Source organism: Myxine glutinosa, chromosome 1, assembly GCF_964187855.1.
Source record: "Myxine glutinosa chromosome 1, kmMyxGlut1.1, whole genome shotgun sequence".
Taxonomy (NCBI): domain Eukaryota; kingdom Metazoa; phylum Chordata; class Myxini; order Myxiniformes; family Myxinidae; genus Myxine; species Myxine glutinosa.
This window is the reverse complement of record NC_136261.1, coordinates 86,591,608-86,605,847: the sequence shown is the minus strand read 5'-3', so window position 1 is coordinate 86,605,847 and position 14,240 is coordinate 86,591,608. Positions and strand designations below refer to the sequence as shown.

At 41.2% G+C, this 14,240-nt stretch overlaps 1 protein-coding gene across 4 annotated transcripts in view; it reads right to left on the bottom strand.

Moving 5' to 3' along the window:
* Positions 1-14,240, bottom strand: part of GTF2F1 (general transcription factor IIF subunit 1) — a 38,273-nt gene that overhangs the window by 21,321 nt on the left and 2,712 nt on the right. For all 4 annotated transcript variants that reach the window (XM_068114523.2, XM_078774383.1, XM_068114517.2 and 1 more), the window contains exons 2-9: positions 11,787-11,833; positions 8,044-8,116; positions 7,600-7,793; positions 7,345-7,515; positions 7,027-7,232; positions 6,661-6,817; positions 5,592-5,653; positions 1,569-1,685 (exon numbers count right to left, since the gene is read on the bottom strand). In XM_068114523.2, the coding sequence (XP_067970624.2) occupies positions 1,569-1,685; positions 5,592-5,653; positions 6,661-6,817; positions 7,027-7,232; positions 7,345-7,515; positions 7,600-7,793; positions 8,044-8,116; positions 11,787-11,833 (1,027 nt within the window). The remainder of the gene's footprint in view (positions 1-1,568; positions 1,686-5,591; positions 5,654-6,660; positions 6,818-7,026; positions 7,233-7,344; positions 7,516-7,599; positions 7,794-8,043; positions 8,117-11,786; positions 11,834-14,240) is intronic.

The window sequence follows — 14,240 nt, the reverse complement described above, 5'->3', positions numbered from 1 at the left end:
AGAGATACGTACTTGAACGGCAAGATAACCACGTGACCGGGTGGCGAAAGCTCGTAACTCGGATCTCGGCTCGCATCTCAAAGCAATAAACTGCCGGAGCGACGGCTCGTATCTCGAAAAACTCGTAAGTTGGGGCACTCATAAGTCAAGGTTCCACTGTATCACATTTACATAAGTATTCAGACCCTTTGCTATGACCCTTGAAATTTAGCTCAGAGACAGGATTGTGTCGAGGCACAGATCTGGGGAAGCCTACAAAAAAAATTCTGCTGCATTGAGCACAGTGGCCTCCATAATTCTTAAATGGAAGAAGTTTGGAACAACCAGGAATCTTCCTAGAGCTGGCCGCCCAGCCAAACTGAGCAATCGGGGGAGAAGGGCCTTGGTAAGAGAGGTGACGAAGAACCCGATGGTCACTCTGGCTGAGCTCCAGAGATCCTGTGTGGAGATGGGAGAAACTTCCAGAAGGACAACCATCACTGCAACACTCCACCGATCTGGGCTTCATGGCAGAGTGGCCCGACGGAAGCCTCTCCTCAGTGAAAGACACATGAAAGCCCGCTTGGAGTTTGCAAAAAAGCACCTAAAGGACTCTCAGACTGTGAGAAACAAGATCTGTGGTCTGATGAAATAAGATTGAACTGTTTGGCCTCAATTCTAAGGGTCATGTCTGGAGGAAACCAGGCACCGCTCATCACCTGCCCAATACCATCCCAATGGTGGAGCATGGTGGTGGCAGCATTATGCTGTGGGGGTTTTTCAGCAGCAGGGACTGGGGGACTCGTCAGGGTTGAGGGAACAATGAACGGAGCAAAGTACAGAGATATCCTTAATGAAAACCTGAAACAGAGTGCTCAGGACCTCAGACTGGGTCGAAGGTTCACCTTCCAACAGGACAATGACCCTAAGCACACAGCCAAGACAACACAGGAGTGGCTTCGGGACAACTCTGTGAAGGTCCTTGAGTGGCCCAGCCAGAGCCCTGACTTAAATCCAATTGAACATCTCTGGAGAGACCTGAAAATGGCTGTCCACCAACGGTCCCCATCCAACCTGACAGAGCTTGAGAGGATCTGCAGAGAAGAATGGCAGAAAATCCCCAAATCCAGGTGTGCAAAGCTTGCCGTGTCATACCCAAGAAGACTCGAGGCTTTAATCGCTGCCAAAGGTGCTTCAAGTAAGTAATGAGTTAAGGGTCTGAATACTTATGTCAATGTGATATTTCAGTTTTTTATTTTTAATATATTTGCAAAACTTTCTAAAATCCTGTTTTCTCTTTGTCATTATGGGGTATTGAGTGTACATTTATGAGGGAAAAAATGAATTTAAATGATTTCAGCATAAGGCTGCAACATAACAAAATGTGAAAAAAGGGAAGGGGTCTGAATACTTTCTGAATGCACTGTAACTGTTCATGACAATGGCAACCACCTCACCAAGTTCATTTTAATGCAAAATAGGTGCAAGGTAATCGGTCATTTGACGAGAAATGTAACATTAGTGAGATCTAGCAATAAGAGAATAGGGACAAGTGCATTGTGAAAAACAAAAAAGGAACTACTGTTTACCTTTTTTTTTTTTTTCCTTTTTTTCTGACACAGGTGTTTTTTTCCCATCATCTTCCTCTTTATCATTCTCATTTTCCTCTTCACTATCTTCACTGCTTCCCATTTCCTCATCCACACCTGGAATAGCATTAAACAGGATTAACCACAACCACCATGGTGAAAAATAAAATGAATACAAATTGGGGATCATTCCAACATTGTCAGGTGACTGAAAAATCTCAAAATTAGACCATGTCATACATAAATTTCAATCGCAAAACTAAATTTCATACCAGAGTAAATATTGCAATAATGCAGGTTACGACACTGTCTAAACTTCTGATGCAATTTTACCAAACTGAATCGTCTTAAAAACCGAACATAAAAATGCACTTCAACTTCCTTGATACTTCTGCAAAATTTCATTCATTCATCGAGCATTAATGATATTTTGGTTTCAGATGTTATGAAAGATGTGCTGTCAAAAGGGTTCAGCTGTCTGTATAGTTGCACTAATCAGATTCAATTACTTTGTCATTCTGCACATATTGTGGCACGTTTACAATGGTCACCAATTTTGGCTCATATTTTACTATGGTTGCTTGCATGGTCTTTTCTGGAGTATAGTCTAAGTTACCTTAAGTAAGTTGTTTAAATATTTAAAAAATGTAGTACGTACAATAAACTTAAACTACCAAGTGCTTTTCAGTTTGACAATCAAATTAATAATACATTTTGCTGCACCAGTACTGATATATGGATGTTTTTAGAGAAGTGACGTGTCCTGGCCATGCCTGAAGGGTGTGCGTACTGTGTAGTTCAGAGGGCCACTGGTGATGTTGTACTGTGTTCTCGCCTCGTGTCGAGCGATTGATACAGCTCAATTTTCTTACAAAACGACGTCTTGTTTGTTGTTTGATTTAACGGTATGCTTCGGCGGTCAACTATACCCAACCCATTGTTTTATCCGACATACAAGCGGCTTTCCCTCCATTGGCGGTACACGTGAATTACGACAGGTGACGGACTACTCAGGCCTTTTACAGCACAGCCTGGATAAAACAGATATCTGTGACTTATTTTGTCAATTATGGCAAAAAATATTCCAAGCACAAAAACAGTGGTGTCTAACAAAGTCAAAGGCAGTCAACTCGTTTGGAAATTGGAACTAACTTTGGAACTACAATTGTAACGGAACTAACTTCATGCCATTTCTCGTTGTTTGCCCACAATGGGAAAAGAAAACCTGAACATCACCCTTCAGAGGTTTCACAGATAATGGGGAGGCTGTTTCCGAAGCTAATTGCTAGATTGCCCAACAGAAAGTAAATAATGTTGGAACTAATGCTGTCACAAATTGCAAATTAGTGCCCCATCCTGTCACATAATAACATTGTCAAAAATTCTACCTTTACGGAAAAGATTTGGCAGATGATTTGCTCACATTACGACTTCCAATCCACTGGTGCTCATTTTATAGACGTTTTGGCAATTCATCTCAAGCCTAATGAATGGCCATAGGCCTTGTATCAATGATTAATGGCATTCATTGAAGGCAGTTGATGGATTCAGGATGGAGGCATGTCGCACCATGGAGAGGCTATAACTGAAGACGAATAACTTTCTCCTTCACTTCAAAATGTTGGTGTCCTCACATGGTTAAGACTCATTCACCCAGACTCACTCAAATTAGTTAAACAGAGAGATATGGTACACAGAACTGCGTTGAGAATGAGAGCTTCCAACGATTCCAACAAATGCTTCCAACATGAGCATGTGCAGAGTTGAGCGACTGACGAAATGCAAACTGATTGTAAACACGAACGATGACATCAGAAACAATGATGGATTCCATGACTTTGCTTACAATTAGAAACAAGATCTCTAGACTATATTTGGTGGAGTCTGTTTTTGCAACCTTCTTGTGGACTGGAGTAATGTTTGCTGACTTCCATGCAGAAGGGAGGAAGCCAAAGCAGGAAAGACTGAAGAAAGCAGATAGAGTGGAAGCAATAATGGCAGAGTAGGATTTGAGAGCATAGGCACTGATACCATCTGGGTCCAGAGGGGGATGGGTTGGTTACATTAGATTTGGAGGCAATAACAGAGTTTCGATATTCTGCCTTATCTCAGGCAGAGTCTGCAGAACTGCATCTCAAACAGGGTCATCATGTTTGAGATATTTTTTTATAGGGCAGAGTGTTCAGTGTGGGGGAGAAGACCCGAATTATCTCGATGTAAATCTGTATTTATAGCACCACCTGATGGGAATGGAGTCATTGAGCATGGCCACTTGAACCTAGAGCCCCGTTGGTATCTGGAGGCAGCCTGACCACATCTGCCCACTTTGTACACAAGTCCTGAAAATCCCAGATGCTCACTTGTGGGAGCACCGAGGGCCATATAGCTGCAATCATAGGCAATCTACAAAATTGTGTACACATACACATAATGTGTACGTATCGCAAGTGAGGGCCATATCAGTGCAATAATCTACAAATTGCATACGCATCTAAATAATGTTTACATATCGCAAGTCCAACAATAATTCCATTCCTGCCATATATTGGGCCAAACCATGACCGCTAGCACATTACCCCATCCAGAGTGGAGAAATAAAAAGTTTAAGCGCTATTACATGGGGGCGCTATTCCATAGACATCATAGAAGTGCTGTTCACCACCATCTCTTATCTTCCCCCATCCAAAACCTTGATCTTTTCTACCCCCGCTAATTCACCCCAGATCCACCTTGTTTGAAATTCCAACTTCTTTCCTGGAAGTCCTGGCAGTGTCCATATGTTTTATACCTCTCCCACTGCCCCCTTCCCACGCCCCCCCCCCCCCCCCCAAAGCCCTCGCCCTCTCTCAGATCTCTCGATGTCTCCATGTCTCTCGGTCCCTGCTCTCAAATGTTGTGTTTGTGTCCTTCCCCCTCTCTCCCCATCTTGTCTACCGCTCCCTATGTTATATGTTTTATGTGTCGGTTTGTCTTTCTGTGTGATTAATGTTCGCTCTTTCACGAGCCTCGATATTGTATACAAAAAAAAAAAAAAAAAAAAAAAAAAAAAAAAAGTGTAGGAAATACGCCATCCTTTGGGAAAGGTTCTTTCCTATTCATACTATCATTTGAGAAGTTATTGTTTGCGTGTTTGTTTGACTTCACCCCTGCACTGCTGACTATGCACCAATGAGCCGCTGGATGGAATGAGTTGAAAACTGGTGGTTGTAGTCAGGGTATGCACAGGAAGGTTTTAGATGATAAAACTATTTCATCATCCCAGGGATGCAGGGTGGGGGAAGGACCCCAATGCTATGTAAATATGTATGGCATAGCACTGCTCCCTGTGGGTGCAGCTATAAAGTCATATTTTAAAAATAATAATAGTAAACCGCCAATTCTGGCGTAATTATCTCGTCGGTAAAGATGGGTTCTTCACTAGTATGGTAAAATGCATAGTGTACATTTTAATATACATTAAAATTATAATATACATTAATAGTGTACATTGTCTTTGCTTGTATGCAGTGTACAATGTACAACAACATCAATTTGACGTGACTATTTGCTCAAAAATCGATGGTGCACCAAGGTTAAAGGCTGTATTAGTTATTCTTAACAAATTTATTACTCGGCAAATGCCATTTATATTACCGCCAATTATATGCTCATTCTATTACCTCAACTGTGCCACACCATATTCCCTCTCCTGTCCTCCCCCTAAACCCACTCCTTCTTCCCATGTCCTTTTCCTCACTTCTCCTGTCAGTACATGAACCTGCAACCTTCCTTTATGTTTACCTCTTTCATGTGCCTAGATACAGTAGTGAAAAAACAACAACAATATTTATCTCATGTGTAAAGTCACATTTATGCAAACAATGGTGAACAACAATAATGTTTGTGTTTGATTGTCTGTTAGAAAATTAACTTATAGTCTACCAAAAAAACAGGATATTCATTTCACACTTTCAAAGCTATTTTACTTTGATTTAATATTATTAAACAATGTGCAAGTTAGTTGCAGATACATCTGAATTATACCTTTTGGGATTTCTTTTCCAGCGTCAGGTTTCACCTTGCCAAAATCTTCTCGTTCTTCTTCACTGAAAGTATACATCATCATGCGACATTCCCAGATATTTAAGGATCAGTAAATAACTAGAACAGCACTCTGACGTCGCGACATCGACTGATGTGCCTCCGCCCACATTATTACATCACTACCATCAAAGCCCGTCAAAAATTACGGGTTGGAACAGTTTATTCGACGGTACATCCTCATGAGCATGCCAAACTCTGAAGCGACGGCCTCGTGTCAGATGTGCTTATATCTTCATTACGAGACATCCTATGGACGGACGTTTGTGAGCACTCGTTTTACTCAGTGAAGTTTGCACATCATGTGCAGCGAATTCCACCCCTCAGTGCCTTGCATTTATTATTTAAAAAACGCTTCTGTACTCTGCCCTTGAGGCTCAGTTTGCAAGTTACCATATACAATTCCAATAGAAGAGATGTAATTACTCTTCTATGGACAATGTTTTTCGAGTTTGTTTTTCCTCAAAAGTAGGCTGTCGTGAACACACATGCGTGTTAAAAGATTGGTCTTTAAAACCCAACTCAAATCGTCCTTATGAGGGTGGGCAAACATCTGTACAAATGTACAAACACACGCTGTGTTTTATATGGTAGATTATAATACTTGTACCAAGTTTGATAATAAATACCTTCAGTTGTTCTCGAGTATCACATTTTTACCTGACATGACTTTGATGCCGAAATCTAATCAGTTCATCTTTGCATCATAATATATACTTATAAAAAGTTTGGTCAAAATCCAATCACTGGTTCACAAGTTAGCTCAGTAACATAATTTTTACCTAATGCTCTGACTTTTGACCTCTTGACCCCATAATCTAATCAGTTAATCTTTGCATCATTACACATACTTGCACGAAGTTTGACTTGGATCCCTTCAGCCGTTATTGTGGTAATGAAAACCTATCACGGACGGACGGATAGTCGGACGGACAACCCTAAAGCATTATATCTCCGGCAACTTTGTTGGCAGAGGCATAAAAAATACTTTTAATAGCTTGCCAAGAATCACCTGGTGTCATTGGACATGTAATCCACTTCTGCTCCTTCAAAGTCTCCATCATCACTTTCTTCTAAAGCTTCACTTTCCAAACTATTTTTCTTCTTCTTCTTCTTCTTCTTTCCTTTACCTGCACTCTTTTCTTTGGAATTTTTGCTGCCACCTTCTCCTTCAAGATGAAAAATGAACAAATTTAACATTGACGACTTATGAAGAGACAACATGTCAAAGTTTTCCTTAATTTCACATTTAAGGAAGATATTGGGAGACTTTATCAGATAAGACCATTAGAAATTAACTGATGAAACATCTGATTTATGAAGCCATTAAAAATTGCTCATTGTTAAATCCCTAACCACAAAAACAACAGGTCCAAACCTTCACTATTGCTTTCAGCTTCACTGTCAGAGGACATCTCAAGGTCTTCTTCCATATCATGAATCTTCAAGTTGACTCCCTTCTTTGTCTTCTGCTTTTTCCCTTTTTTCCCCACCTCTCCATCGTCTGTTTCATCCAGGTCCCCATCCTTGTCTTTCAACCGTTTTTGCAGCATGATTGTGAAGCGATTCAACACAGTGTTTCGGCTAAAGGCAAAAATACAGGATAGCAAAGAATGGAATAAAGCATCATCTTCATGAACAAGTGATGACAAATGAACAACAATGCAAATGCATACATTAAAAACTGTTTTGTTACCGTCCCCATTCAACTTCAGCCTCCTCCGCCGAGAGTGTCCTGTGCTTCATCTGGCGTGTGAAGTTGTACCAGGAATTAAGTGGGAAAGCCTCAAAAGCTCCATCAGCGCACTTTGTGAAGATGTAGTAGGCAGCATTTTCAGTAACACCGCCCTTTTTTGTACCTTTAAACCTGAATAGGACAAGAGCAATGACCACCTCCTTCTCACGAATCAATGACTTTCTAGGTTATAAACAATGAAAAACTGCTAAGTACCTCCGCCCTGCCTTCCCGTTTATTCTTAGACTCCATGGCTGGTCTTCAACTCTGAACTCTTTGGAAGCAAATCCAAACTTCTTCCTCCTTGCCTCTTCTCGTTGTTTCTTCCTGAACTCACTGCCAGCTCCAAATTCGGGTTTTTCTTCATCTTGGTAAATCTTCTTATTGCTAAGATCATGCTCCATCTTTGCCTAAAACCAAATAAATAAATAAAAACACCTTCAAATGGATGGCTCAATAAGAGAGAAAATGTTCCTTTTTAAATCAAATTCAGTTTTGCAACAAGACTAAAAATAAAAAATAAAAATTTAGAAGAAAATTAAAAAAAAATTATTCATAATAACAAATGCAAATAATTTATCAAAAGCAAATAGAGAGTGACTGACAGAGGAAAGGACAACAAATTTAGGACTAACAAGGCAGAACACTGTCACAACTCACATGGGTCCAAGTTGAGAAGTCAATGTTGTCTCCAGAATTAAAGGCCATGATATTAAACTCTTTGGGACTATTTCTGTTGAAAAGGAAGGTGAAACAAAATTAATTTTGACAGGAACATAATTTGTTGTCATGAACATTCTTGTCGCCCACAGAGATTTGTTTGTCGTCGTCTACTACTACTACTACTATGACTACTACTGCTGCTACTACTACTACTACTGCTGCTGCTGCTGCTGCTACTACTACTACTGCTGCTACTACTACCACTACCACTACTACTACTTATTCTTCTTCTTCTTTATCAACCTCAATTACTTGCAGAACCTTTTGCAGTAGGCCGGGAAGAAGTTTTGGCTGAAAGCTTTAATGAACGGGATCGGCAAAGCCAACATTCAACTTAAGATGGAATTTGTAATTTCTTCATGGTGCCATTGATAACCCACCTACTCTTTGTGAAAGACACAATTGAATATTTAAACATCCACCAACTACTACCAGCTGACAGGACACCCAGCTTTAAGTCCATCAGAAGGAGGGCACATTTGTGATACAATGCCCTGCTTGCAAAGTAACAATCCGAGAGTTTATCACCAGGTCAGGAATTCAACCCAGACTGGACAGCTAACTCTGCACAAGCATATGGGATGGACGGTTGTCTGTATGCAGACAATAACATTTGGATTGTTGAATCATGAAAGTTAAACTTGCCAAGAGAATATCTATCAATATTAAAATCTGAAAGTAAGAATCAAAGGAAAATGCAACAATGGTTATAACATCTACACTATAAAAAGAGCTGTGCGTGCGTCCATGCAAGTTCCACCCATTGGATGGACAGTTCCCCTGATTGAACCCCCAATTTAGAAACTCTGGCCACCAATTTAGGAACCCTTTGGAACCCTTTCTCTCAAGCAGCACTTTTACTGTGGAGGTGATGCAGGTTTTCTATTACGTCCGACTATTTTTTCCTCTGATAGGTTGATTGGAGAGTATACAGCGTTACATATTCTGAAGTTTCGAAGGAGGAATGTCCGTTTGATTTTATGAGCAGTAGGAGGGTGGGAGAAAAGATGAGACAGCTTTGGAAGGGGGGAGTGGGTTGCGGCCTTTCAGGGAGTAGGGAGTGGGGGTGGAGGGGTTTCAAGGTTTGAGTGTGGGGAGGTGATTGATGCCTTAGATTTGGGAGGGGAAGGATGAGGAATGGGGGTTGGGGAGGGGGAGAGAAAAGATGGGACAGAGATGGGAGGGGTAAGCTTTTTTCATGAAGTTGTCAGATTTGCACGTGTGGGTTTACTCACAGCAAAAATGTAAGTGTGTGTGTGTGCATACAGTGCATTCAGAAAGTATTCAGACCCCTTCACTTTTTTCACATTTTGTTATGTTGCAGCCTTATGCTGAAATCGTTTAAATTCATTGTTCCCCTCATCAATCTACACTCAATACCCCATAATGATAATGACAAAACAGAATTTCAGAAAATTTTGCAGATTTATTAAAAAGAAAAAACCGAAATATCACATTGACATAAATATTCATATCCTTTGTTATGACACTTGAAATTTAGCTCAGGTGCCTCCCATTTCTCTTGATCATCTTTGAGATGTTTCTACACCTTGATTGGAGTCCACTTGTGGTAAATTCAATTGATTGGACATGATTTGGAAAGGCACACGGAAGCCAAACAGTTCAATCTTGGTTTCATCAGACCACAGAATCTTGTTTCTTACAGTCTGAGAGTCCTTTAGGTGCTTATTTGTTTCCAACTCCAAGTGGGCTTTCATGTGTCTGTCACTGAGGAGAGGCTTCTGTCTGGCCCCTCTGCCATAAAGCCCAGATCGGTGGAGTGTTGTAGTGATGGTTGTCCTTCTGGAAGTTTTTCCCATCTCCACACAGGATCTCTAGAGCTCAGCCAGAGTGACCATCATGTTCTTGGTCACCTTTCTTACCAAGGCCCTTCTCCCCCGATTGCTCAGTTTGGCCGGGCGGCCAGCTCTCGGAAGAGTCCTGGTTGTTCCAAACTTCTTCCATTTAAGAATTATGGAGGCCACTGTGCTCTTGGGAACCTTCAATGAATGAATGAATGATCGTTTTAAGGCCATTTTTCCCCGCTAGAGCGGGGGTTAGCCTTGCGGGCCCCATGACAATCATGGTTCCCTGTTTGAGGCAATGTTTTTATGGCCGGATGCCCTTCCTGACGCCAACCCTTGGTCGCCTCTTACGATGCGCAGGGATACGGTGTACCTATTCTAAACCGGGGTACACACCGGGAAAATTCTTCCATTTAAGAATTATGGAGGCCACAGTGCTCTTGGGAACCTTCAATGCAGCAGAAATTTTTTTGTAGGCTTCCCCAAATCTGTGCCTCGACACAATCCTGTCTCTGAGCTCTGCAGGCAGTTCCTTCGACCCCATGGCTTGGTTTTTGCTCTGATATGCATCGTCAGCTGTGAGACCTTATATAGACAGGTGTGTGCCTTTCCCAATCAAGTTCAATCAATTGTATTTACCACAGGTGGACTCCAATCAAGGTGTAGAAACATCTCAAAGCTGATCAAGAGAAATGGGAGACACCTGAGCTAAATTTCAAGTGTCATAGCAAAGGGTATGAATACTTATGTCAATGTGATATTTCAGTTTTTTCTTTTTAATAAATTTGCAAAACTTTCTAAAATCCTGTTTTCTCTTTGTCATTATGGGGTATTGAGTGTAGATTGATGAGGGAAAAAATGAATTTAAACGATTTCAGCATCAGGCTGCAACTTAACAAAATGTGAAAAAGTGAAGGGGTTTGAATACTTTCTGAATGCACTGTACATGTGTATGCATGTGCGTCGCTGTCGGTGGAGGATGGGATCCATCGGGACGGGTTGCGGGGGGGGCGAAAGGCAGCGGTGAGTATTTTGGTTAGCCATGCGCTTTATTTTGCATATTATATCGAATTGTCGTGCACAATGCACATCATTATATGGAAGAAGAAGAAGATAGAAGAATCTCTGCATGAAAACCTTAATAGAATAAACTGCTGCACAGAACAACTTGAAAACTGCATATTATCGTGAAATAATAAATCAAACTCCCAGAAGTTGTACAACTAAGAAACACTTCTTTGCCGCTCCTTTAACGAGCAGGTGTTTCTAAAAGCAGCTTTCAGTTGATCACCTACGACGGCCATGAGACGAAAATAGAAATATCGCACTGGTAGAGAGCGGGAACCCCGGCCCATCAGGATGAGCGAAAGACAGCGGGGAGGGAGTTTATTTTGGTTAATTGAGCATTTATTTTGTATTATATTGATAATGGGTTGGATTAATTTCTGCATCTAAGATTTTCTTAAGCTTTGATCAAAACTTTTTTTAAACTTCAATTATGCGATTAAATTTTTTAACTTTTTATTTTTTTAAGCATAATATTTTGAATTACACATGTCTATCAATAGTCGACATGGCCAAATAAGATCGATTTCTCCAAATGAGGAATAGCATATATGCAAACCTGTCATTCATAGCACCTATACAAACAGTAGTAGAATGTATGAATAGCAGACATGAAAACAAACCTGTGTGAACACAAGTATGCAAACCTATGTGTGATGTTTAATGATAAAAAATTTGATTTTCTTTAAATTAACATTCCCTTCATTTCTGAGTTGTGCAAATGTAAAATTTCAGAAATATCACTACAGTAGACCTAATCATGAGAAAAAATGATTGTATGTTACACAGCAACATTGTGAAGATAATTACCTTGGAACACGGACAACATATTCAGTAGTGGTCTGACTTCCCGAGGCCTGGAAAAAAGACAAATCAGGAAAGGGAAACCAAACTCAAAAAAAGAAAAAGTCTATATACCCTGATTATTATTATTATTATTAATTATTGCTAGCACCATCAAAGAGTAAGTGCAACTTTGTGTACCTTCATACCTCATAACACTCAGGATGTGTTCCAAAGGACTGAGTATTTTTGTAAAAAGAGCTATAAGAGGTCGTTATAATATTATGTCCATGGAGATAGGTTCTCCAAAAGTATATACGGTCGGAGACAGCTTATGGCAGGTAACCTATCTCCATGGACATAATATTATAACGACCTCTTATAGCTCTATTTTAGGTTCTCCGAAAGTATATACGGTCGGACCCCGACTTTCGTGGGGGATACATTCCTGGAAAATGTCACGAATGTCGAACTGCGAATGTCGAAACCGTGAATGATGGGACATTGTTTCAATGGAAAAAGGAAGGGATAGATTCCTGGTGGTTCCTGATTCTTGGGGGAAAATTTTTAGAGTTTAAAAAAAACTTTGACCGCGAATGCACAGGATTACGGTTTCATAAAAATATGCTTAAAAAAAAAAACCAACACCAGGTACTGTTTCCAATATTTATTGAAGGAATGTGATTACATGTTATTAAAAGTGCTTCACCAACCGTACCGTTAAAAATAAATAAAAACTATACAGCGGGTACTGTTTCAAATATTTATTAACACAAACACACGCAACTTTTCATACGATGATATATTAAAATTCAGTGAACTCGATTAACTCCTCTGAAGATGCATGCGAGGACGCTGAAGAGGGCACAAGTGAGGTCACTAATGAGTCGTGCGCCGAGGGGAAAGCAGGAGAGGCAGAACAGGCAGGAGAGGTAGGAGAGGGTGCTGATGCTCGGAGTGGAGGGACAAGGGCGAAAAACAAAGTGTGATTGAGAGCTGCCTGCCTGGCTCTGGCAGGTACCCCTTCTCCTCGATGAGCTGTGCGAGATGAGCAGGGAACGTTTAGGCCGCCTCCTGGTCTGGGAGCACCCTCACCTGACATTTTGACGTTGTGGAGACCGTGCTGGTTCTTGAAGCGGTGAAACCATCCCCTGCTCACTCAGAATGGACTGCGCCGCTCATACCCACGATGCTTAGGCACATCACTCGTAGCCGCACCCACATCACTCATGCCCAGGCCCGTATCACTCACGCCCAGACCCACCATGTTTGATCAATGAGTGGAGCGAGAGGCAAAACGTAGGTCAAGGCAGTGGGACGAGAAGAATGATCGACACCCAGGACATGCTGCATACAAGTGCTCATGCAAGAAGGGCGAGTCATTTGTGGGGGATGCCCATTGTTTGGAGGGGGGGGGGGAGGGATGTTGGCTAGGAAGGAGGGATGTTGGCGGTTAATAACGTCTTACTCATGAAGAGTTTTATGTGGTGAAGATGTGGGGAAGCATTTTAATTGTGTAACTCGCGGGGAATGACTTTCGGGGAATTGACACTTATGCAGTAGCTGGTAGATACGGTGGAGCATCTTTATAGCCAACGCGAATGGTGGGACATGCCACACAGCTAGGTTTATGGTGCGAATGGTAGGACAGACGAGCTGCGTGGCAAAAAAAAATTATGCACCCGTAGAAAACCGCGAATGCACTGAGCACAGGCCCACAAATGTTGAAGCAGGTTGCATTTTATCAACAGTGAATACGTGGGGTCAAGTCAAGGTCCGACAGTATATGAAGTATGAATGCTATATGATGGCTTTATTGGGCATCGGATATCACCATGTACAGATGGTATAGCCAAGTTTTATAAATAAATAAATAAAATGTATGCCTCCGCCAAAGAAGGCATTATGTTTTCGGGTTGTCCTTCCATCCGTCCATCCATCCATCCATCCATGATAAGTTTGCGTTACTGCAATAAGTTGAGAACAACTGAAGTGATCAAAGTCAAATTCGGTAAAGTTAGGTATAATGATGAAAAGATGAACCGATTTTATGTTGGGGTCACGAGGTCAAAGGTCCCGTTTGGTAAAAGGAATTTTGTTACTGTGGTAACTTGTGAACCAGTCATGGGATTTTTACCAAACTTGTTACAAGGATATATTACTAGCGGTAGTGGAACCTACTCGTCGCTTCACAGACAGACCATTTAGTCCTCCTGTTTGCCAAAATGAATTTACCTGTGCAAAGAGTGCTTTAACCTCAGCGCTGACCAGGTAAAAAAGGGAATTACAATACCCTTTGCCACCACCACGAGGTGGTGCTACACGGTAGCATTTACATATAATTAATTCCCTCTCCCAACGCACCCCTCTTTCTTGCAAGGGAACATGTATTGCAGAGCAATTCACCATCCTGTTTATCTTTCTTTCCCTCTTTCTCATTCTCATTCTCTGTAACCAATGCTAACTCCATCAATTCGTTTG